Source organism: Myotis daubentonii, chromosome 15 (assembly GCF_963259705.1).
Source record: "Myotis daubentonii chromosome 15, mMyoDau2.1, whole genome shotgun sequence".
Taxonomy (NCBI): Eukaryota; Metazoa; Chordata; class Mammalia; order Chiroptera; family Vespertilionidae; genus Myotis; species Myotis daubentonii.
The window spans coordinates 39,200,733-39,227,467 of record NC_081854.1 but is presented as its reverse complement, the minus strand read 5'-3'; the positions used below and the strand labels follow the sequence as shown (position 1 = coordinate 39,227,467).

General features: G+C 41.5%; 1 protein-coding gene and 1 pseudogene across 1 annotated transcript; both read left to right on the top strand.

Moving 5' to 3' along the window:
- Positions 1–7,110: 7,110 nt before the first annotated feature.
- Positions 7,111–8,830, top strand: LOC132216269 (metalloproteinase inhibitor 1-like; annotated as a pseudogene).
- Positions 8,831–14,256: 5,426 nt separating this feature from the next.
- Positions 14,257–15,795, top strand: LOC132216268 (metalloproteinase inhibitor 1-like). Its single transcript, XM_059665439.1, has 5 exons — positions 14,257–14,437; positions 14,612–14,685; positions 14,826–14,940; positions 15,217–15,338; positions 15,616–15,795. The coding sequence occupies exons 1-5, from the start codon at positions 14,257–14,259 to the stop codon at positions 15,793–15,795; spliced, it is 672 nt and encodes a 223-aa protein (XP_059521422.1).
- The last annotated feature ends 10,940 nt before the right edge of the window (positions 15,796–26,735 follow it).

The window sequence follows — 26,735 nt, the reverse complement described above, 5'->3', positions numbered from 1 at the left end:
GGCTATGGCCCGAGCAAAGACTGAAGATGACTGAAGACTGAAGAGGCTTGGCTTCTCCGCTGCATCCGGAGTGGAGAAGCCAAGCCTCACTGTGGCCGGAGTGGAGAGGCCTAGCCTGGAGGCGTGGCTTCTCCTCTGCGGCTGGACCAAAGGCCTGGGTCCCGGGTGCCAGAGGAAAACCGGTGCCGGCAGTCAGGGGAAGGAAGGCCTATTGTGCGAATCTTCGTGCAATGGGCCTCTGGTCTATATTATAAAAAGCCAGTGGCCGTAACGCCATAACAACCAAATGACTGGTCACCAGGAGGTGCATCGATGGGTCTCATGGTGCAGTGGGTGTGGGGTCCCATGCGATTTCGCGCATTGGGCCTCTAGTATCCTTATAATGGGATATGGATTATATGTATTAGATATTTCAGCTGCCCCTTCATAAATGGAAATTACTGGATATTTAGAAGGCATGAACAGAACTATCAACCAATGTGACCCACTGGAATACTAATTCTTTGTAATTGCAAATGGAACAGTCTCCAATATAGGTGATATGGTATGACATTAAGTAAAATTCTAATTGTTTAAAAGGTTTAAAATCAGACAGATTATGTTCTGTGATGACAGAAGATTAAATTTATTAACAAAAGTTATTTAGAAATTTCCAGATATTTAGGAATTAAACAACACACTTTCAAAATTATCCATGGGCCAAACAAGAAATCACAGAGGAAATTAGAATATATTTTGTATTTATTTTATTATAGTTTTTATTTTTTATATATTTTATTGATTTCAGAGAGGAAGGAAGAGGGAAAGAGAGAAATATCAATGATAAGAGAGAATCATGGATCCGCTGCCTCCTGCACAACCCCTACTGGGGATTGAGCCCGCAACCCACTCATGTGCCCTTGGACCCTAATCAAACCCGGGACCCTTCAGTCTGCAGGCTGACGCTCTATCCACTGAGCCAAACCAGTTAAGACTAGAATATATTTTGAATTGAATAAAAATTAAACCAAAACATTTAACAATTTGTGCAATAGAGCTAGAAAGGTGCTTAGAGTATAATTTATAGCTCAACATGCTTATATTAGAAAAAAAGATAAAAAATCAACAACCTAAGCTTCTACCATAAAATGTTGGAAAATAAGTACATGTTATATTAAATCTCAAGAGAAGGAAGGAAATAAATGAGTGAAAATCAATAGAAAATATAGAATAACATTTAAACTAAAAGATTGTTTTTTGAAAATGGCAATCAAATTGACAACCCAGTAGGTATATTAATCCAGAAAAAATGAGAACATGTGCAGATTACTTATCTGGATAACAAAAGAACATTGGTGTATACATCTTATAAACATAAAGAATAAGAGTATTTAAAGAACTTTATGCTAATAAATTTGAAAGCTTAGGTGAACTGCACAAATTCTTTGAAATATAAAAATTTCCAAATTACATGCAAGAATAAATAGAAAATTTCAATAGCACTGTAACAATTAAAGAACTTGCCTTTGTATACTGAATTTTCCTTGCAATCTAAATAAACTTGACTTCATCGGTTAATTCTAACACTTAAGGAAAAATGAATACATTTATTCACAAACTCTTCAAAAACATAGAAGATACATAAATCTTTTCTTAAATTATTTTATCAGTGAAAAATTATCCTGAAACTAAAAAAAGAAAAAAAAAGAAAAGTAAAACCCTCTAACATTACCATTCCTCATGAGCAAACACATAAATTCCACAAGAAAATATTAGCCAATAAAATCCAGCAATACATGACTGATTGGCATTTTAGCACCAAAAGCAAAGTTGGTTAATCTTTAGGAAAACTAAATAATGTAATTGACTACATTAACCAAATAAATTGTTAAATAAAGCCTATTTAATTATACAAGTAGATGCAGAGAGGGATGTCTGGCAAAATTCAACAATCATTCTTTATAATAGACCATTATTCATCTATTAAATAATGTATAATACCACTCTACAATCAACATCATACTTAACCATGAAAGACTAAATGACTTCCCCTTAACATTAGCAACAGGGTAGAGATTTCTGCTCTTGTCCCTTTATTCTACATTGTAACAAAAGTTTTGTTAGTACATAAGGCAATTAAAGGAATAAATGACATAGTGGTTGGAATGGAAGAATAAAAACTATCTTTAGCCCTGTCTGGTTTAGCTCAGTGGATAGAGCATCAGCCTGCGAACTCAAGGATCCCAGGTTCGATTCCAGTCAAGGGCATGTACCTTGGTTGCGGGCACGTCCCCAGTGGGGAGTGTGCAGGAGGCAGCTGATCAATGTTTCTCTCTCATCGATGTTTCTAACTCTCTATCCCTGTCCCTTCCTCTCTGTAAAAAATCAATAAAATATATTTTAAAAATAAAAAAATAAAATAAAAACTATCTTTATTTATAGATGACCTAATCTTGTATGTAAACTTTCTTAGGAAATCTAAAGAAAAGCTACTATAGCTGATAAGTGAATTTAGCCAGGTTGCAGGGACAAGAGCAATGTACAAAATCCTCATATTTTTGTATAACAGAAGCAATACAAATTGAAGTTAAAAATTAATACCTGCTATAGTAACCTAAAAGTAAGAAATAGTTAATGTGGGGGAGCATGGGACTTGGTTGGAAAGTTGGTAAGGAGGAAATTCCCAAAGAATTTTATAGGGGAGTTGTCTGAAGGCAACGGCCCCTAATTGCTCCTTGACCTTTCCAAACAAGTCTGTGTATGTGAGGACCCATGGTTGTTTATCCGAACCTTTATGCTTAAAGGGTACTGTTGTCGCCTGTGTCCTCCCAAGAATGCTTGCCCTACTGATTGTATCTAAAAGTTAAACTTTCTCTCAAACTGCCATTACAATAAAAGCCTGGAGAGGCAGGCGAACAAGGCTGTTTGGTTTCTCTAGCCAGGCAGTTCCTTAGCCCTCTCTTTCACAGAAACTTGTGTCAGAGTAATCATTCATCCGTTCCTCAGGGTCTGGTGGTCAGCCCTGGCAAGTCAAGAACAAATTTACAAAATATGTGCCAAATTCACAACACTGTAAATACCAAACATGGCAGAGAAATGTAAAATGGTAGAATACATGGTGAGATACAAGCTGCTCTTGGATTGGAAGACTCAATATTGGTATCAGGTTTCTTTAAAATTATATCTAGATTCAGATGAATCCTAGTCAAAAGCCCAGTATGCATTTGTGTAGATGTTGATAAGCAGTATCTAAAATGCTTATACAATGGACTTTACATTCATTGGAAATAGCCAAGATAGAGTTAGAAAAGAACACATTTGAAAGAATTACACTAATTACCAAATTTGAAGTATGTCATAAAGACACAGTAATAAAATTTGGTATTACATTGAAAATAGACATATAGATAGTAGAAGAAAATGTCCAGAAACAAACCCAAATACATAAAGTGAGTTGATTTTCAACACAGAGGCCAGGGTGATGAAATGAAAATGTGTCCCTTCAAGAAATTATGTCAGAACTATTGATATTATATGGAAAATAATTAACTTTGACTCTGTCCCCAGACCATACACAAAAATTAACTTGAAATAGATAATAGACTAAGTGTAAAAGTTTACACCCACACACCCACAATTTCTAGAGGAAAACAGAACATTTTTGCAATCTTAGCCTATGTAAATAATTCCTATACTTGACAAAAAAGAAAGCATGAAGGATTTTTTAAATAACTTTTACTTTATTAAAAGAAAATACTTATTTTATTCAAAAGATACTGTGAGCAAAAAACAAATCGGACTAAGAGAAAATAGTGAATATTTCATGCAGTCAAATTGAAAAGGAAAACAACTAATTATCCCTTTCTTGAAATACATCAATGTGGCGCCATTTGCCTGGAGTGGCATTCCAATAAAGAGCCTCACACAGAGATGGTGTGTGTGCAATGGAGCTCTGATTTTCTGTGCCCCTAAATAGGAAGAGTGTGCAGTGTGTGTGTGTGTGTGTGTGTGTGTGTGTGTGTCTACCACTATGGTAGTCAAAATAAATAATGCCCCTCCGAAGATAATCACAAATGACAAGGAGGAATTGAAGTTGCAGATGGCATTAAATTTGCTAATCAGTGGACTTAAAAATAAAGAGGTTATCCTGGCTTATCAGAATGGACCCAGTGTAATCCCAAAGATCCTCTAAATCAGCGGTTCTCAACCTGTGGGTCGAGACCCCTTTGGGGGTCAACGACCCTTTCACAGGGGTCGCCTAAGACCATCGGAAAACACATATATAATTACATATTGTTTTTGTGATTAATCGCTATGCTTTAATTATGTTCATTTGGTAACAATGAAAATACATCCTGCATATCAGATATTTACATTATGATTCATAACAGTAGCAAAATTACAGTTATGAAGTAGCAACGAAAATAATTTTATGGTTGGGGGTCACCACAACATGAGAAACTGTATTAAAGGGTTGCAGCATTAGGAAGGTTGAGAACCACTGCTCTAAATGTATGTAAAAAAAGGCAGAAGAGGTGGTGTCAGATATGTGATGTGAGACTTGACTATCTATTGCTGGCTTTAAAGATGGAGAGGGGCCATGAGACAAAAAATTGGGGCCACCTCTAGCAGTAGTAAAAGTAAAAAAAAATGCAAAAGAAAAAATTTCTCTAGAAAAATATTAAAACACTTATAACATTCAATTATTTTTAAAGTCTCTGCAGTGTGGTACTGATGAAGGAATGGACGCATAGATTAATTGGCTGGAACATCATAATACAGTCTCAAATGCATAAGGAAATTTAGTATATGATAAAGGTGATGTCTCGATTAAGAATGGAAAAAGGTATCTTTGTAGTAGAGGTATTGGGTTAATTGATATAGAAAAAAATCAATCAAACCTATAGAAAAAAATAGGACATGATATAGACAAGTCACACAAAAAATGCAAATGGCCCCTAGCCCAATCCATTTTCTAGAAATCACTTCTAAAAATCACATTTTCAAATATAGCAAATATCACTGAAGTACTATTCGTAAGAGCAAGCAACAGAAAAGTAGTGAAAGGACCAATAATCAGGAACTGGTTGGATAGTAATCCAGGGCACAATAGCATGGAGGATTATAGAACCATCTGAAGAATAGGAATATATACTATTGTAGTGTCATTTGAGGATATGGCATAAAATAAAAATAGCAAGATAACAAAAGCTATGTAGACAGTGTGCTGCAGTTTTACCTGAGAGAGTGGATGCATGTGCTTATAGATGTTTCCATTAACATAGCAATGGGAGGGTAAGCCATATCATAAATGGAAATGTGAGGGGGTTCAGGGAGGGGCAGAAATAGAGGTAGGGACAGAATAGAAGTGGAATGATGGAATAAATCTTGTTTGGTAAATTTGGTGTTGGAGGTGATTTTATTTTCTCAAAATCCTGTACAAATTTAAATTGTACAAAGGCCCTAAATATATATATCTACTAGAGGCCCAGTGCACAGATTCCTCCACCTGGCCTGCAGGGATTTGGTTGAAACTAGCTCTCTGACATCCCCTGAGTGGTCCTGGATTGCGAGGGTGCCTTTCTCGGGTGACACGCCCTGGAATCGGGCTCCCTCCTCTCTGGTACAGGGGTGCATTACCAGAGAGCCGCAGCAGCTAAGGCACCTCAGAAGAGGCGGTGTCAGATATGTGACATAAGACTTGAGCGTCTGCCCCGATGGTCAGTGTGTGTCATAGATACCAGTCATAGTGTCTGCTCCCTGGTGGTCATTGCACGTCATACCTACCGGTCGGATGGTTGGACAGTTACTTAGGCTTTTCTATATATAGATCCCTGCAGGCCAAAGCTGAAGGACCCTGCTCACTGCACAGACACCCAGGTGCGGCGGGCCGGGGAGGGACTGCAGGAGGTTGACTCCAGGGCCTGTCTGGTCCCTCTCACCCAGTCCTGCCCCACCAGCCATCTTCTAATTAGTTTCCTTTTAATGTGCATGAATCTGTGCACCGGGGCACTACTTTATAAATAAAACAAAGGAGTCTGTCAGTTTTCTAGGGCTGCTATAACTATGTACCACAGACTGGGTGGCCTAAACAACAGAAATGTATTTCCTTATAGTTCTGGAGGCTGGAAGTCCAGATCTTCTGAGTATCTCCTTAGTTCATACATGGCCATCTTCTCCTTGTATCTTCAAATGGGCTTCCTTCTATGTGTTTATCTGTGTCCTAATCTCTGCAGATAAAGATAAGCCATGTTGGATTAGGACCCAACCTAATGACCTCATTTTACCTTAATTCTCTTCTTAAAGACCCTGTCTCTAAATAATCATATTCTAAGGACTTGAACCTGTAAATTTTAAGGAGGCACAGTTGAGTCCATAGTACTGTCCAGGAATAGGTGGAGTGGGTGACTCCTTAAATAATCATCAGAAAAAAATTCTAAGTGACAAATGTACCCAATAGTTGGACCATACCTGCCTGGTTGACATGCTCGAAAGATGAAAAGAAAATGCAGACGAGAGAAAAATGATTCCAAGTGATGGGTACACCCAGTAATCAGATTGTACCTCCCAGGTGGACAAGCCCCAGGGTGAATAGGAAATTCAGAAGACTATTTATCCTTCCTGGTTCTGGCTCTTCTGTGGAAGCAGTGGTACACCTTAGCTTGGCCTGATAGAGATAAGACATTTTAAAATATATTTTTTTTTTGCCGAAACTGGTTTGGCTCAGTGGATAGAGCGTCGGCCTGCGGACTGAAGGGTCCCGGGTTCGATTCCGGTCAAGGGCATGTACCTGGGTTGCGGGCATATCCCCAGTGGGAGATGTGCAGGAGGCAGCTGATCGATGTTTCTCTCTCATCAATGTTTCTAACTCTCTATCTCTCTCCCTTCCTCTCTGTAAAAAATCAATAAAATATATTTTAAAAATATATATATATATGTATATTTTTTTATTGATTTCAAAAAGGAAGAGAGAAGGAGAGGTAGACAGAAACATCAATGATGACAGAGAATCATTGATTGGCTGACTCCTACACACCCACACGGGGGATTGAGCCCAAAACCTGGACATGTGCTGGACCTGGAATCGAGCTGTGACCTCCTGGTTCATAGGTAACCCTCAACCACTGAGCCATGCCAGCCAGGCCAGGTAAGACATTTTAGACATGAGTCACCGACTTCATGCATATGGTCCACAAGATTGTTGAGGGCTGGACTCTGTCTTTCTAGGTCTCTAGACATTAAGAGAGGTAGACAGTCCGCCAAAGCCAGCTCAGTTTCTATCTGTAGGTGAATGGGGGTGCTGAGCTAAAAAAAAGTTCATGATTTAACACATGCCCTGTGTTCCCAGGACCCACCATGGATCCCTCAGTCCTGCTGGCCTTTCTCTTGCTCCTGGCTCTGTCCACACCTTGAAATGCTTGTCAATGTAAACTTCAGCACACTCAGGCATATTACTGCTCCTCAGACATTGGTGAGTCTTGGGAGACACAGGGAAGTCTCCATCAAGAAGGTCTCACCATGGGGTGGAGAAATGCAGAGGTGGGGGAGCTCTGTAGATCTGAACAATGTCTCCAGGAGACTCAGGATGAAAAAAGTTAAATCAATGAACCTATGGGCTCCTGACCTATTTCTTCCTCCTCCCAGTCTTACTTGTGGAGATACTAGGACCAGGAGAAAACACTGTGCTAAAACGAAGTTTCAAAATCAACACCATTAGGGTAAACCCAATACCTCTTTCCTTCTTAACCCCTTCCTTCAAAATAAACTAGACTTTCCAATGTGCTTGGGCGGAGGGATTTTAATGGTGTCTAGAGCCTAGCACCTTCAAGGAAACCTAAGGTCTTAGCCTCTCTTTCTCCCCCATCACAGATCCTCAAGGGTCCCCACCCCCTCCCACTAATCAGTAATATCTACACCCCACTTCGTTCGGATGACTGTGGATATCAGGGGACATTTCCTGAACAATCACAGTTACTTATTGCAGGTGAGCACCCCATCCCCATGGAGCCCCTCATGACCACTGTATTTCCGCAACCCCAGCTCCATGGAGGACCAGGGACCTCTTCTTCATAATCTGACAGATGTATCCTAGGAAAATGCTGGACCATTTTGAAGTCATCCATGATTTGTGGATCACTGTACCAGCCTCTGGGTTTCCAGACTCTCTGGGGCTAACTACCTTAGGGCCTTAGCATGTCCTTCCCAGGGGGCATCCATGCATGCTGTGCTGACCCCAGGCCATGCTCTCTGATTACCGCAGGCTTCCTGAGGGCCGGAAGAGTGAACTTCACAAGGTGCCATATAATGTTTTACTAGGTCAGGCTCACCACAGAGCAGACAATAGGTTTCCTGGGAGGATACAAAAGAGGCTGCAAATGTCACGTGAGTAGCATCCTATGTATATCTCCTCTGCAGCCCAGGCTCTGGTCATTGTTCCTAGATCTTCCTCCCTGTCACCTCCCTCTTGGGTGACCTTGGCCTCTTTCCCCGCTTCCTTCCTATTCCCTGCCCCCTCTCATTGCCCCCTTTAGCTTCTCCCTGGATTCAGACCCCTCCCCCACCCCTCCACCCCTTCACCCTTGTCTTTTTAGGATGGGGGTGTGTGAACATGAGGTGGGAAGGGAATGACAGTAAATCCTGTATCTCCCTTCACCTGTAGGTACAACCCTGCCTCCTCTGCACACTTGGCTGCCCTGAAGGTGATCACACAGATTGTGTGTGGAAACAAAGAAATTGTGAATATCAATCATTAAGTGGAAACCACTCCTTAAACTCCATGTGTGTCCCCTCCACAACTGGTCACTGTGAATGGACTAACATCCCAGTCCCACCTCTGAGAGCTCTTCCATGACTGCTCCTCCAACAACTGTTCCAAGCACCGCTCCTCGGGTTCTGGCCTAGGCTTTAATATTCTATTGCTCGATCTGGTCAATATTAACAGGACTGGGTTGTACACCTAAGTTTTGCTTACTTTCTGCAAGCAGTGTCTGCATCAGTAAAATTTACAAAAATAAATCCCAGACTGAGACTGTGACAGCTTTTCCTTTATTACCTCAGTTCTTCAATCAGATTTCATTTCCACTCATCCAGCAACAGTGCGCCTGACCCTAATCCTTCTCACTCCACAGTTCCTGCATCTCCTCATCCTACCAAAAGCAAGAGTTCAGGGCCCAGGCAAAGGGATAAACCAGAAAGACGAGGTCGGACTCTACCTGACATGCCCTCACTTCCCCTGATGACTGGCAGAATCTAAACCCACCAGGCGAAGGAGAAAGGACGTTCCTTGTTCCCACAGAATCAAGACTGCTTTGCAAATATAAAAATCATTCCTTGTCATCTTAAGGTCCTGAGTGTAAAACATTACACTTTTCAACTTTTATAAGAACACAAAGGGGAATAATTTTAGGTCATCAAATCACAAAAGGCAAGAACCATGAAAGAAAATATTGGCAAATTTGACTATTTTAAAATAAAACATCTTTCCAAGAATAAAGTACCGTAAACACTGTAAAATTATAAGATGCCGACATAGATTGAAATTGTAGAAGATTTACAGCCTACTGTACAAGTGAGGTCTGGATAGTAAATGTTCTGGGGAATTGATTGACGTTTTCCTTAAAAATTTCCAGAGTCCTTTCAAAACCAATCTCTTCTCTCTTTATTATATTTAGTTAGGTTTTTTAAGATGTGCAATAATTTGGAATTTTAAAAAAGCTGTGCCAAGATGGTACAGAGACTTCATACACAGATGGCCCTTGCCTTAAGATTTTTTTACATTATGATGGTGAAAAAGTGATATGCTTCCAAGAGAAACCATACTTCCAATTCGAATTTTGCTCTTTTCCTAGGTAGCAATATGTGATGTGATATTCTGTCATGATGCTGGGGAGAGGCAGTGAGCCATAGCTCTCAGTCAGCCACGTGAGCAGGAGGATAAACAACCCATATGCTACTGTGTGATCGTGTGTTAACTGTTTTTGCCCAACTTCAGGCTAATGTAAGTGTTCTGAGGAAGTCTAAGGCAGGCTAGGCAAAGCTATGATGTTTAGGTTAGCTGTATTAAATGCATTTTTGAACATAGTTAAAGATAGTATGAACACATGTAAATTTTAATATACATTGAGAGACAGAGAAATAGTTGTAACTGTGTATATGCATGAACTAGTACACGTATTTCTTAGCTCTGTTTATTGAGAGGGCCTACACGCGGTAGCACCCAGGAGCAACGAATAACCTAGAGCTCAAGTATGGGTTTCTAAATTCCATTGTCCAATTAAAACAAGAGGGCATGGCCAGTACAGTGTAGAAAAAGAAAAATAGAGGCTGCATGCATGAAGTCTGTGCCTCACGTGTAAAATGTCTTACCTGGCCTGATGTTTCTGTTACTCCAATGGTAAGTTGAGCAGCATCTGTACACCCTGAACCTCATTGGCCCTAATGATAACATCTTATGTATCTATGGTATATTTGTGAAAACTAAGAAATTTCCCCCAGCCTGTTATTCCCAGTGATTAGAGCCCAGGCCTGTGGACTGAAGGGTCATGGGTTCAATTCCGGTCAAGAGCATTTACCTTGGTGGTAGGCTCCATCCCCAGACCCTGATGGTGCTGGGACTTGTGCAGGAGGCAACCAATGCATGTCCCTCTCACATAGATGTTTCTCTCTGTCCCCCTCCCTTCCATTTGCTCTAAAAATCAATGGGAAAAATATCCTCTAGTGCGGATTAACAACAACAACAACAACAAAAAACTATGAGATTTAGCAAGTGTATAATTCTATTAACTAAATGACACTCTCTTCAGATTTCTACAGCTTTTCGGTTTTTCCTGGGCCAGCATCCAAGCCAGGACACTGCAGAACTTAGTCACCCTGTCTCCCCAGTCTTCTCTGCGCTGTGACAACTGCTCCGTTTAACTTCGTTTTCAACAAGCTGGCAATTTTTAAGAGTACTGGACAGGTGTTCTGTGGACTGTTCCTCAATTTGGGTTTGTCTGGTGTATTTTCGTGATGACACCGGGACTATGGATTTGGGAGAAGAATACCACAGAGAGGAAGGCCTTTTCTCATTGTCCCACATCACAACATAGCATTGACATTTTACCCCTGCGGTGGTGACATTCCTCACCTGCATACAGTGGTGTTGGCCAGGCTTCTCCGCTGTGCAGCCTCTATTTTTCTTTTTCTACACTGTACTGGCCATGCCCTCCTGTTTTAATTGGACAATGGAATTTAGAAACCCATATTTGAGCTCTAGGTTATTCATTGCTCCTGGGTGCTACCACGTGTAGGCCTTCTCAATAAACAGAGCTAAGAAATATGTGTACTAGTTCATGCATATACACAGTTACAACTATTTCTCTGTCTCTCAATGTATATTAAAATTTACATGTGTTCATACTATCTTTAACTATGAAGTGATCCAGAGTTTATTCTAGCCTTCAATCCTTGATTATTTGTACCATTTTTCTCTGACAATAAGAACTCTGACTTCCATTTTATATAATTCCCTTATTTGTTCAACCCCAATATACATACAGGGTGGGGCAAAAGTAGGATTACCATTGTGAGTACATGGAGCACAGAGTTCATTCTCATACTATTGTTATTGAGTAATTATTTTCCGTACAAAACAACTGTAAACATACTTTTGCCCCTCTCTGTATAAATTAGTTTCAGGATTGTCAATATATAACCTTTTGAAAATAAATTAACCAACTAAGATTATCAGGTTTATGTAGTTTTTAAATAAATCCGCTCATTGAAACTCAAAAGTACATGGTCCCTATCATTGGACCCCAAAGGTTCCCTGGGTCCATTCTGGGAGAAGAAGCCCGGCAGGGGAGATGGTTCTCGTGGCACAGACTCAGAAGTCGGAATGGGCTTCCATACAGTGTCAGAAATAAAGGCACTGCCTGATATTGACTCATCTACAATCCCCACCTAACTGATCCAGACCCTCGACATCACCCTTCCAATAAGCAGGTCCTTCCATTTAACATTCTCAGAATATTCTATGCACCCAAAGTAGGAGCACCTAAATATGTAAAGCAAATATTGAGCAACATAAAGGGAGAGAGTGACAGTAGTACAAAAATAAATAAATAAATAAAATCCTCAATAAAATAGAGCCACGAATCAAAAATCTAAATGAGCATAGTTGTGGTTAATAGGAATAAAGGAGGCTGCAAACTCCATGCACAAATTGTCCGTGATCTCACCTTCTGTGGAGTTCAACCAAAACCTTGGAATCGGGGGGTGATTCTACATGAGAAAACCTATGGGACAGAAGGAATATCACACAGACTTTGGGAACCATATTGAGCACAGGGAGGTTTTCTGTGGCTATAAGGTCATACACACACATACACTAACAAAAATGTTTATATAAATATCTTTGTATACATAGGTAACATATTCCCTAGCTTTGTCTGCTAAGAACCTAAATGAAATAAAATTTATCAGTTGAATAGGCAACAGTTTCTTAGCTGGGGCACAAAAAGCAAAAACTGTAAAAGGCAAATCGATAATTGTGCTTCATTAAAATTTAAAACTCCCACTCTTCAAAAACTGTAATTCCAAAAGTAAGAGTAAGCTGCAGAGAGAGGATCTGGAAACAGCCTAAGTGCCCATCAGCAGATGAGTGGATTAAAACACTATGGTTCATCTACACAAGGGAATACTATGCTGCTGTAAAAAAGAAAGAACTCTTACCATTCATAACAGCATGGATGGACCTGGAGAGCATTATGCTAAGTGAAATAAGTCAGTCAGAGAAGAATAAGTATCACATGATCTCACTCATTTGTGGAATATAATGAACAATGTAAACTGATGAATAAAAATAGATTCAGAGACATAGAAACATTGAACAGACCATCAAACCTCAGAGGGAAGGCAGGGGAGGGGCGAGAAAGGTAAGAGATCAACCAAATGACTTGTATGCATGTATATAAGAATAACCACTGGACACAGACAGTAGGGGGGTAAGGGGATGTGCCAGGAGGTGGGGTGGCCAGGGGAAGGCCAATGGGGGGAAATAGGAGACATATGTAATACTTTCAACAATAAAGAATTTAAATTTTAAAAAACACCCATAGACTATATAAATGAAATGTCAGTGCTGCAGTAAATACAAAATAAAACACCCTTTTTGCAAAATCAAAACACATATACTTGACAGGCATCCTATATTCAGAATATATTAAGGAAAAAAAGCCTCTTACCACTCAATGATAAAAGAAACAATATGAATAGGCACAATATTTGAATAGACACTCCATAAAAACATAATATATGAATGACCAACAGTTCCTAAAAATACTTATTTTGGGAAAATGTAAATGAAACCTTTATAAGACACCACTTTGTATTCACTACAATGGCAAGAATTATGAAAGATGGATAATACCAAGTGTTGACAAAGATTTGAAGTAAGTAGCAGTCTTCTAAATTGTTCTTGGGAGTATAAGATATTACAACCAATTTGGAAAAAGTCCAACAGTTTTTTATGAAGTTAATGATATAAAAATCACATGATCAAATGATTACAGCTTTAGTGTTTGCACAAATAATAAAAACATAGGAAACAAAAAGACTTGTAATGAATGTATATAATAGTGTTACTCATAATGCCCCAAAATCTATCAATAACTGAATGAATAAACACATTTTGGTTTAGTCACACAATGTAATAGTAACCAGCATGAAAGGATAAAACCTATGAGTTCAGGCAACAACATGGCTGAAAGAAAATGCAGATGAGAGAAAAATGATTCCAAGTGACGGGTACACCCCGTAATCAGATTGTACATTCCGGATGATAAGCCTCAGGATGAAAAGGAAATTCAGAAGACTATTTAACCTTCGTAGTGCTTGGTGTTCTGTGGAAGCAGTGGTACACCTTGGACCAACCTGACAGAGGTAAGACATTTTAAAATATATGTTTATTGATTTCAGAAAGAAAGGGAGAAGGAGATAGAAACATCCATGATGAGAGAGAATCATTGATAGGCTGTCTCCTGCCTCCTGGGGATTGAGCCTCCAAACAGGGCATGTGCCCTGACTAGGAATCAAATCACGACCTCCTGATTCATAGGGTGACCCTCAACCACTGAGCCAGGCCAGCCAGGCCAGGTAAGACATTTTAGACATGAGTCACCGACTTCATGCATGTGGTCCACAAGATTGTTGAGGGCTGGACTCTGTCTTTCTAGGTCCCTAGACATTAAGAGAGGTAGAGAGTCCGCCAAAGCCAGCTCAGTTTCTATCTGTAGGTGAATGGGGGCGGCTGGGCTAGAAAAAGTTCATGATTTAACGCATGCCCTGTGTTCCCCAGGACCCACCATGGATCCCTCAGTCCTGCTGGCCTTATCCTTGCTCCTGACTCTGTCCACACCTTGCAGTGCTTGTCAATGTAAACGTCAGCACCCTCAGACATATTTCTGCATGTCAGACATTGGTGAGTCTAGGGAGAGACCAGGGAAGCCTGCATCAAGAAGGTCTCACCATGGGGTGGAGAAATGCAGAGGTGGGGGAGCTCTGTAGATCTGAACAATGTCTCCAGGAGACTCAGGACGAAAAAAGTTAAATCAATGAACCTATGGGCTCCTGACCTATTTCTTCCTCCTCCCAGTCTTACTTGTGGAGATACTAGGACCAGGAGAAAACACTGTGCTAAAACGAAGTTTCAAAATTAACACCATTAAGGTAAACCCAATACCTCTTTCCTTCTTAACCCCTTCCTTCAAAATAAACTAGACTTTCCAATGTGCTTGGGCGGAGGGATTTTAATGGTGTCTAGAGCCTAGAAAACTAAGGTCTTAGCCTCTCTTTCTCCCCCATCACAGATCCTCAAGGGTCCCCATCCCCTCCCACTAATCAGTAGTATCTACACCCCACTTCGTTCGGATGACTGTGGATATCAGGGGACATTTCCTGAACAATCACAGTTACTTATTGCAGGTGAGCACCCCATCCCCATGGAGCCCCTCATGATCACTGTATTTCCGCAACCCCAGCTCCATGGAGGACCAGGGACCTCTTCTTCATAATCTGACAGATGTATCCTAGGAAAATGCTGGGCCATTTTGAAGTCGTCCATGATTTGTGGATCACTGTACCAGCCTCTGGGTTTCCAGACTCTCTGGGGCTAACTACCTTAGGGCCTTAGCATGTCCTTCCCAGGGGGCATCCATGCATGCTGTGCTGACCCCAGGCCATGCTCTCTGATCACCGCAGGCTTCCTGAGGGCCGGAAGATTGAACTTCACGAAGTGCCATATGATATATCTCTGGAACCTGCTCACCAGAGAGCAGAAAATAGGTTTCCAGATAGCATACAGAACAGGCTGCAAATGTCACGTGAGTAGCATCCTATGTATATCTCCTCTGCAGCCCAGGCTCTGGTCATTGTTCCTAGATCTTCCTCCCTGTCACCTCCCTCTTGGGTGACCTTGGCCTCCTTCCCCGCTTCCTTCTTGTTCCCTGTCCCCTCTCATTGCCCCCTTTAGCTTCTCCCTGGATTCAGACCTCTCTCCCACCCCTCCACCCCTTCACCCTTGTCTTTTTAGGATGGGGGTGTGTGAACAAGAGGTGGGAAGGGAATGACAGTAAATCCTGTATCTCCCTCCACCTGTAGGTTCAACCCTGCCTCCTCTGCTCACTTGGCTGCCCTGAAGCTGATCTCACAGATTGTGTGTGGAAACAAAGTAATTGTGAATATCAATCATGGAGTGGAAACCACTCCTTAAGCGCCATGTGTATCCCCTCCACAACTGGTCGCTGTGAATGGACTAACGTCTCTAACGTCTACGCCTAGGCTGCAGCAACTGTTCCAAGCACCGCTCCTCGGGTTCTGGCCTAGGCTTTAATATTCTATTGCTCGATCTGGCCACTGTTAACAGAACTGGGTTGTACACCTACGTTTTGCTTACTTTCTGCAAGCAGTGTCTGCATCAGTAAAATTTACAAAAATAAATCCCAGACTGAGACTGTGACAGCTTTTCCTTCCTTACCTCAGTTCTTCACTCAGATTTCATTTCCACTCATCCAGCAACAGCCCGCCTGACCCTAATCCTTCTCACTCCACAGTTCCTGCATCTCCTCATCCTACCAAAAGCAAGAGTTCAGGGCCCAGGCAAAGGGATAAACCAGAAAGACGAGGTCGGACTCTACCTGACATGCCCTCACTTCCCCTGATGACTGGCAGAATCAAAACCCACCAGGCGAAGGAGAAAGGACGTTCCTTGTTCCCACAGAATCAAGACTGCTTTGCAAATATAAAATTCATTCCTTGTCATCTTAAGGTCCTGAGTATAAAATATAACACTTTTAAACTTTTATAAGAACACCAAGGGGAGTGATCTTAGGATCTCAAATCACAAAAGGCAAAAAATATGAAAGAAAATAGACAAATTTTGACTATTTTAAACTAAAACATCTTTCCAAGAATAAAATACCATAAACACTGTAAAACTATAAGATGCAGACAGAAGTTGGAATTATAGAGTATTTACCCCTTACGTGAGGTCTGGTTAGTAAATGTTTTTGGGTATTGACTGAAGATTTCCTTTGAACATAATCAACTTAAAAAATTTTCCAGAGTTCTTTCAGAACTAGTCCCTTCTCTCTTTATTGTGTTTAGTTCTGGCTTTTTTTCTCACCAGAGGATACTTTTCCATTCATTTTTAGAGAGAGTGGGGGAGAGAGGGAAAGACAGAGAGAAACATCAATGTGAGAGAAACACATTGATTGGTTGCCTCCTGCACTCTCCCTGACCAGGGTCCCTGCGACCAAGATACATGCCCTTGGCAGAAATCGAACCCGGGACCCTTCAGTCCGCAGCCGACGCTCTATCCACTGGCATGGAATCTGTGCGGGCCTTATTTGAGTTATTTCAAAATGACTGTTTGCGGAGTGTAGACAGGTGCTTGGTTCAGGAAATTATACTTGAATACAAGGCGGGAGCAATCTTACCTGTGTGACTGTAAGGTTGTGAGGAAGCAGTGACCTACTCTCTCTGTGGGAGTCTCTCTGGGGGTGCAGCAAGCAAAGAAAAGATTAGCATGTCTTGGTATGCCCTTTCCATGGTAGATAATAGAAAAAAAAAATTGTAGCAGGAGATGAGGGACTGGAAGACAGTCCTGTGAGCAGAGAGGAGGAGCAGAGGGAGGGAACAAAAGGACAGGAGATGGAGCAAACAGGAGAAAGTAGGAGCAGGGAGAAAAGATAGAGAAAAGGGAAGATCAGGAGGCTCATCAAATAGGAAAAAGGAGGCAAAAACAGAGATAAAACAAATGATGAGAGAAAGAGAAGGAGAAGGGAGGAGGGAGAGGGAGCGAGGTTCGGTGGGAAGGAGTAAGCAACAGGCTCTGGGCGGAAAGCACAGCTGCTGGGTCACTCATTATAGAAAGACCTCCTATCCTGTTGCTATCAGGATGCCATCTTTCCCTCCTGGCTGCACTCTTTTCTATAGTTCGTGCTACATCTATTCAGTTTTAATTTATTGTTACTCAGAACTGCTCATGAGGACAGACATCAGCACACTGTGTGAACAGTCTGTGGTTTAAATGAGTCCAGCCTCCGGATACCCTGGGCATGGTCCCAAATCAGCCATGGATGGGTGGTCCTGGGAGCACAATGTCCCAGGTTACTAAGGAGCTGCAATTACTGTGTTTCTGGTTCGCTGGCTAAAATGGAGGGTTCCCACGCAGGGGTCAGAGAAGGCAAAGGGCTGGGAGGGAGGGTGAGCTCGTGGGGAGAGATGAGTGGGGAGAAGTTGGCAGGGTTACTTTGGTAATATGATCTCCTAGAGTTGCATTTTCCTATTGACATGGCCAAGCCCTAGAATAAAGAAATCACGATTGAGAGGGTGGAAAGAGACCCCTTGTGTTTAGGTATCAACATGCCACTTATGTGCCTCCAGCCAAGTCTCAAAACAACAACATATGCAGCCCCACTGTACCCACACCCAAGACCCCCCACTCAACCCCCAGAGCAGGGAGAATTCTCACCCCTTATAGATACATGGGGAGACACCATAGTGAGGGACTCACTACCTACCAGACTCACCAACTTCCAGGTGAACAATCCAGTGGTGTAATTGCACAAGAACAGGCCTGCCCACCCCTGCTCATCGGTCAGGAGGATGCAAAGACCAAAACAGGAGGTGGGAGCCAGGTGGGTACAAGGGGGACAAGGAAGGATTTAGAAAGAGACTTTCTTACAGTTCCTCTTTTTTTTAAAAAAAAATATATTTTATTGATTTTTTACAGAGAAGAAGGGAGAGAGATAGAGAGTTAGAAACATCGATGAGAGAGAAACATCGATCAGCTGCCTCCTGCACATCTCCTACTGGGGATGTGCCCGCAACCCAGGTACATGCCCTTGACCGGAATCGAACCTGGGACCTTTCAGTCCGCAGGCCGACGCTCTATCCACTGAGCCAAACCGGTTTCGGCCTTACAGTTCCTCTTGATATAACATTATAATAGTGACAGAATGTGGGTAAATAATATTAGTGCTTTGTGCTAAGTATTCCTGTAATCACTGTGAGAAACCCAGAGATTAACTAAATGGAACCTGGACTCAAGGTGCTTGGGTTAAAATCCAAGTTGTATTAATTCCTGGCTGTAGTACCTCAGGGCAGGTCATTCAATAGCTCTTTGCATCAGATTCCTCAACTGTGACGTGTAAATAATTACAGAACTTCTCTTACAGAATTACTGCCAAGATTAAATATTTAATACATGGAACACACTTGAAATATTACCTGAAGTCAAGTAAGCACTCAATAAATTTGGATTTGTATAGTATACCCTATGGTTAGTAGTTATTATTACTAATACTTTAGCAATAATGAGCACTGCTTTAATAAACCTCACAATACTCATAAAAATATGGATTTATGCCCTAATTTTCAAGTATCTTTTCATTCTTAATTGCAGTATCAATTTCAATTACACTTTAATGTGAAAGAAAAAAATAGTATCAATGATGCAGTATAACTATCTCAATTTCATAGAGATTAAGAGGGAACAACAAGATTCACCAGGATAGTATTAATCATGGTTATAATGCTATGTTAATGCAAATAAACAAGGTACTGAAATCACCCCTAGTTCATAAAAGAAAACCAGAGAGGATGCCAATATTTTAACACTTCTTCCTTGGTCCTGAAATGTCCTGCATGAAAGAGTTCTGTAGGGTGTCACAACATTTCTCAGAGATTAATCACCTCAATCATTATCCCACATGGTCCTTCAAAGTTGGCATGAATTTTCTTGGACATAGTCATGCTCCTTCATTCTCACTCCACACTGGCCACTCACCAGGGTGAGGCCATAATCTAATCTCTCCCCATCCTCTGAGAATGCCCAAATCCAGACAGGCATGTAGCTGGATCTTACTTGTGGATCAGGGACAGGTAGCCATGCCTCCTAATATACAACCTACTCCCACATAAAACATAAAATATTGTTAGGCCATATGCCCCGACTGTAACCACACACTCAAGCTTTTACCTCAGGAGGAGGTCACAAATAGGTCAAGGATCAGTTGCTTGTCCTCAAACCTGTTTCCAGGGTCTTTTGGTGCCACCAATGAATTCACTCAACCTCCTTCCCCACATAAGCAAAGGGGATAAGTAGATTGTATACTGTGGCGATGGTTTGATTTAGATGTGTAAGTGCAGTGTGAATTCATGTTTATTTTAATATATATCCAGGTACTTAGATGCAGAAATAATTATAGACATGTTTCTATAAAAAGTTATCAGATATGTACACATATGTATTAATCAACTATTTGTTTTCTGTTCTGTCTTGTGAGCAGACCTAACAGCAATGAGCACACCTAGTGCCCAGATCGCAGTTTCTAAACATCATTATCCATTAAAAGAAACCAGAGCCCTTTGTAGAAAGGGCTGGGGCAGGTAAAACACAAAATGACATTAGGTTGTAAGTGACAGAAAAGAAGCTCAAAGTCACTTAAGCATAAGAGGAGGTATTTATGGGCTCTCATAACTGGTTCGTATAGAACTGCCCTCTGGCCTCTGGCCTGGCTGGACCCCAAAACTCAGGACCTTCCAGGCTTTTAGTCTGTTTCTCGACCTCACAGCTCTGTTTAACTCTTCATTCCTCAGAGAGCCTCCCATCTGCCAGTGCTGCAAGCCCACTGAGAAGGCAGCCTTTTCTCTTCCCAAGCAGAAAAAATTCCACAAACTCTCGCTGGGTCATGTGCCCTTCACCAACCAATCGCCATGCTCAGGGCTCACTACTCTGCTTAGACTGGCTTGGCCAGGCCTTCTTTTTATTTTTTTATTTTTGAGAGAGAGAGATTTGTTGTTCCACTTATTCATGTATTCATTGGTTGCTTCTTGTATGTGCCCTGACCAGGGATCCAAACCACAACCTTGGCCTATAGGGACAACGTTCTAACCAATTGAGATACCCAGCTAGGGCCCACCAGGCCTTCTGCTCCATCCAGGGAAGGGTGGAGCCCAGTGGTTCAGGGACCAAAGGGGCCATATAGGAGAGGGAGGAAAAATTCTCAAGGAAGAGTGTTCTCTGACCAGAAAGACTGATCATATGGCAATCACCCGCAAGAGTCCAGCATTGGATCAGCATGGAGCCTCGCACACCATCCGCCACCCTGTACTGTGCTGAGCCAGGTCTATACAAAGCAGAGTTGTGAAGAGAAGCTTCTCTGGCGCAGCCTCGTTGGTCTGTACCCTCAGTGTGGTTGCCCCCTTCCACTGGCATGCGCACAGGCTCCCAGGAGCCACGTGCACCATGTGTGAGGGAGCTGGTGCTGACTTTTACGCTGGGCCACCAGAGGGACACATCAGGCTGGAAGGAGTAGATGATGCTTTGCCTGCGGGGGAGGGAGAAGATGGACTGCGTTGGTCCCTGGCAGCAGCTGGGATGACTTAAACTCTCCACTGCGCTCAAGAAGGTCAGGTAACATGCAGCCGGCGGGACAGTCCTGGTTTACCACATTCTGCTAATGTCAGCATTGTCACAATGCTCTCTTAAGAATTTGTGCTCTTTCCTCGGAGTGACACAGTTGAAACTCTTTCCCAGATCTAGTAATGAGAAGATTTGAACAGGTGTCACAGAGTCAAGAGAACAATCTGAATTCATAAAGTCCAGCAGTGAGAACATCAAGTACCATATTGTTAATTGCATGTAGGGTGAATGCCCAGGAAATGGTCCTGATCGTTTTTCTATTGTATAGCTTGAGCAAATTACTTGAATTCTCTGGGCATCAGTGTACTTCTTAGTAAAAAGTGTGAGATATCCATCACTTCATAGGTATTATGAAGATTAAACTTGCCAATATAAAGTGTGTAGTACAGTGCCAAGCACATAGTCAGTGCTGAATGAATATCCACTCTTACTATTACTACAAAAAGTATAGGGCTACCTCCACCAACTTAATTTTAGAAGCAGATGAACTCTGTGCTTGTCCCAAAATATTACATACACCTTTCTGGCCATTTCAGATTCATCACTTTGAATTGCCAAATCTCCACGGTAATGCAGAAAACTCTGGTAAGGAACATGAAATACCATAATCAGGCCTTTCATAAAATAGTTTCAAAGCAGATTATGTCTTCCTAATGGGTTTTAATGAAGAGAAAGATGAGATTGACCACAAGACTCTCCAGACAGGTACAGATTTGGTTAAATGGCATGGGAGTGGATAGGCTGTGTTATAAATGTTGGGCTGAGAAGAGAAAGTATCGATGGAAAATATTCTAATATCACAACAATCTCCAATTCTCAGTATTTACCAGGCAGGTGAGCTGGTCTCCTCAGAAAAACTATATAGACTTTCAGAGCTTCATAATCTGTGGAGTAGGCGTCTACCTATCAAAATCATGGATTTTTCTGCCACCTACTGGTCATTTTTGAGGACAGCAGTCTTGTGTGAGCAAAAGTGATGGGGTCTTTGATGTCTCTCTACTTTTGTGGCCCACCTGGGGCCTGGCCACAAACCTCACTGGAGCTGTGGGGTGTGGGATTGGGTTTGTGGAATAAGTGAAAGGGCTTTGGGGGTTAATGGTGGTGGTACATGGAGACAGTGATGAGCTTGTGTGGAGTCAGTGATGAATGTCCATAGGTTCAGTAGTAAGGGCTCTGTCTGTGAGTCAGGCAGTGGGGCTGAGGGCTGAGTGATTGAAAGGTTGCAGAATCAGAAATTGGTTTCTCCAGCGTTGGCAAAGGGATCTCTAGAAGTAATTTCTAGAAATGTCTGACATGTGGAATCTATTTTGTCTGTAGGACAAGTGATGTTTAGACAGGGTGCCTCAAGTCAGGAGGCTCAAGGATACGAAGTCTTATGTTAGTAGGTGGGGTTTCTGTGACAGTGATGGGAGTCTGAGCCTGCTGATGTATCAGCTCTGAATATAGTGATGGGGTCTCTGGGGTCAGTAATGGGAGGCTGTAGGATCAGTAGGTGGGTGATGGAGGGCCTTTGCTGCCAGAATGGCGCCCACGGGACCAGTGGTTCTGGGTTTTAGGAAGCAAATAGGGGTCTGTAGGCTTAAAGAATGGGGCACATAGTTTCAGTAATGGACCGTCTATGGACTTTTCAATCCTGTCCAGACCAGTCATTTGATGCAGGCTCCCTGCAGAAAGCAGGCATACACATGACTGCTGTGATTACCATCCAATAGGGACAATTCCTTGAGACTGACTCAGATCTGAGATGTCAGCACTCCTCATTCCTAAATGCCTCAGACCTGAAAGAGGGGTTTTTATGGAAGAAAAACTACCACAAAAAAGAAGTGCCCTCCTCATCAAATCAGATCAAGGGTGCACTCATTATCTGCACCTGATATCTCTGGTGATGTTAACCTTGATCACGGGTTAAGGTGGTTTCTGCCAGGTCTCAGCACTGTGAAGACCTTTTTATGTTCCCTTTCCATACCCTATCACTTGGAACTGAGTCACAGTTCTAGCTCACACTCCAGGGGAGGGAAAGTAATTGGAATTAATTCAAATTGTCCCATAAAGAAGATCTGCCCCTTTCCCCATATCTATTTTATTTGTTCAATTATTCATGTATATTATGGACTCGTGGATATTTATTTTGTGTCTTGGGTTATAATGCAGCACTAATATTATTTATGTATTTGCTTAAATTGTTCCAGCTTTGCCCATTGAGAGCAATTTCGTGTTGGCTTCCGTGCCCATTTGCAAAGCCCATCTTTTTTAAAATCGGAGAATGGTATTTAAAAACCAATATCTGGAAGAGTAATGTCAGCAAAATGGCAGACTAGGCAGCTCCAAGCTTTCATCTCCCCGCAGACACATCAAAACAAGCAGAAAACGTCAGGACCAATTTTATCAGAACTCTGCAAAACAATCAGCAACTTACGGCAACCAAGCAAATGCTGAATCAAGGGAAAATGTGACTTCAAAACTGTAGACAATTTCCGTGGTGATTTTACTCGCCCTTGTTCCACCCCCTCCCTGGCATGCAGTGGTTTTAAAGCAGTAGCCACACACACTGCTATAGAGGCAGCTGGCCCCTGAGTCAGGGAGGAAGAGAGCAGACATTATTTTTAAATTACGGTGTGTGTCTGTTCAAACCTGTCCGGCGGGGGGGCGGGGGTTCTGAAAGACTGATGCAAGTTGTTCAATCTCTGTTTCAATTAACTTGGAAGTCAGCAGAAGGATAGCAGGTCAGAAAAGTGACAGACATTGTTCAAAATCACTACAAGGCATACTAACAACGCTTAGATGCCTGGAGCAAAAAATAAATGACTGGGTCTTACACAGTTTACCCACTTAACATGCCTATCTCAATGGCTCTATGTTTCCTACTCTTACTGTCTGCCATAGCAATTCTGGCATTTCTCCACCAAGTACTTTAGTCATTCCACATCTCCAGGAAACATCCTAGAGACATGTTCACACCATCTGATGAAGTCCCTGCTATGGTGTTAAATCCTGTATCCTCCCTCCCACCACACCCATTCAAATCTAATCCTCAATACCACTTACCCAGAAACCCCAGATTCTGGTCCCATGACCACTCCCTGGTTCTTGCAATACATGACTTCACATACTGCCAACACTTTGAGATATTGTCCTATTTTACTAGCAGGCTCAACGTATCCTGACTGGGTTATACTATGACTTTTTCCTAGTTATTGACTTAGTGGGAAGCCCTTAGTTGGAAGGCTCAGCATTAGGAAGTAATTCAATAGGATGTGACAGAGTGCAGCATCAAGCAAGGAGAATGCAAAATGATTCTGGGGGTCATCTGGTGCCGAAAATAAAGCATTTTTTCCAGCTTTAATGAGGTATAATTTATTTTTTAAATTGTATATTATTAAATTCTTTGGCATGATTGTTTGGTACCTATATACACTTTGAAATGATTACCTCCGTCAAGCTAAAGGAATACATCTATTATCTCGCATAGTTGACTTTTTTTCTTCTTTTTGGCATGCTGAGAACACATCTACTCTTTTAGCAAATTTCAAGTATACATACAGTATGGTTAACTATAGTCACCATGGTGTACATTGGATCCCTAGAATATATTCATCTTATAACTGAAAGAGGTTCCCTTTACCCAACCTCTTCTCATTTTCCCCACCCCAGGTGACCATGGTCTGGAAAAATGTACAGCACAATTTTTAAACAAATAATTATTACAGAAATACCAAGACGTAAGAGCAGATCGGAAAGAGCTCACAAAGGCTAAAGCTAGAATAATTTGTCCAAAATATCTGATACTATAGAACTATAGTCTAAAAGAATAAAAAGCATATGCATAAGCAGGATGTAAATAAAAGATTGAATAAAGAAATAAATGAGCCCTAATGGGTTTGGCTCAGTGGATAGAGCATGGGCCTGCGGACTCAAGGGTCCCAGGTTCGATTCCGGTCAAGGGCATGTACCTTGGTTGCAGGCACATCCCCAGTGGGGAGTGTGCAGGAGACAGCTGATCGATGTTTCTCTCTCTCATCGATGTTTCTAACTCTCTATCCCTCTCCCTTCCTCTCTGTAAAAAAATCAATAAAATATATATTTTTTTAAAAAAGAAATAAATGAGAAGAGGCAAATCTTTCCTACAAAAGAATTCCAAATAACACGTAGATACCCCTCCAGGATTTCACTTCCTTCTTCTTTTTTTGTTTTTGTTTGGTAATCCTCACCCGAGGACATTTTTCTTTCCAGAATTGAACTCGGGACCCTGCAGCCTGCAGGTCGGCTGAGCCAAGCCGGCTAGGGCCACTTCCCTCTTCTTTCAGTGCAGGCTGGACTTAAGAAATTCAACAAAAGACCTGTACTCTTCAAAACTCTCAAGTTTAGGAAAAGCTAGAGAAGACTAAAAACTGTCATGTGTTATAGAGGACTAATGGCACATGAAGACTCGATGTAATCTGTTATCCAGAATTAGATCAGGGAAGTGAAAAAGGATATGGGTGTCAAGGCAGATTAAGCACAAACAAAGATTAAAGTTTAGCTCACAGTATTGTTACCAATATTAATGTTGCAGTTTTGACAAATGTATCATGATTATTTTTGATGTTAATTTTGGCCCTAGCCGGTTTGGCTCAGTGGATAGAGCATCAGCCTGCGAACTGAAGGGTCCTGGGTTCAATTCCAGTCAAGGGCGCATGCCCGGTTGCGGGCTCGATCAACGATTCTCTCTCATCATTGATGTGTCTATCTCTCTCCCTCTCTCTTCCTCCCTGATATATATATATATATATATATGTATATATATATATATATGTTAACTTTGTGGAAACTGGATGGAAGGTATACAGGAACTCTCCACACTAAATTTCCAACTTTTCTGTAAATCTAAAATTATTCCAAATCTAAAAGTTTAAGAAGTTGAAATGTAAAAATAAAATTGTAAAAAGTCCTAAAAGGAATAAACAAAATAAAGCAAAGGAGTCTGAGGGCAGGTGGAGTTGTGACTCTTCTAAAGGAAACTCTTCTAAATTGATTTGTGAACCCTTCATCAGGCCTTATTTCCCAAATGGATACACTCAAGAGATGAAAATAAAATGCAGTTAACTATTTATCCTCCAAGGAGCGTGAGAGCCCTGCAGAAATTGTGTGGAGTATCTCCGCTAAGACTGCCAAGGGGCAACACTTTAGAACAGTGGCCTAGACTAGGTGATTCTTGTCCACAGGAACTAGGTGTAGATATTTTTATGTTTAAACTATTTTGAGTTTGTTGAACTTCCTTTTTAAAATATATTTTTATTGATTTCAGAAAAGAAGGGAGAGGGAGAAAGAGATAGAAACATCAATGATGAGAGAGAATCATTGATCGGCTGCTTCCTATTCGCCCCACACTGGGGATCGAGCCCACAACCTGGGCATATGCCTGACTAGGAATCAAACCATGACCTCCTGGTTCATAGGTCTCTGCTCAATCATTGAGTCATGCCTGCTGGCTGGGGCTTTGTTGCACTTTTTAAGTACAGATATTACATCTCTTTTTCAAATTTGAGGAGCTTTCAGCTATTAATTTTTTCTGCCTCTTTCTCTCTCTTCTCTTTCTGGGACTAATATTGCATTTTTTAAATTGGAGTATAATTGACCTGTAATATTATATTAGTTTCAGTGTACATAATGATTCAATATTTTCATACACTGCAAAATGATCACCACAAAATCTAGTTACCTTCCATCACCATACAAAGTTATAGCATTTTTTTTCTTGTGATGAGAACTTTTAAGAGGGTGGAAAGGTAGAGTTCAATAGGGGGAAAAAAGA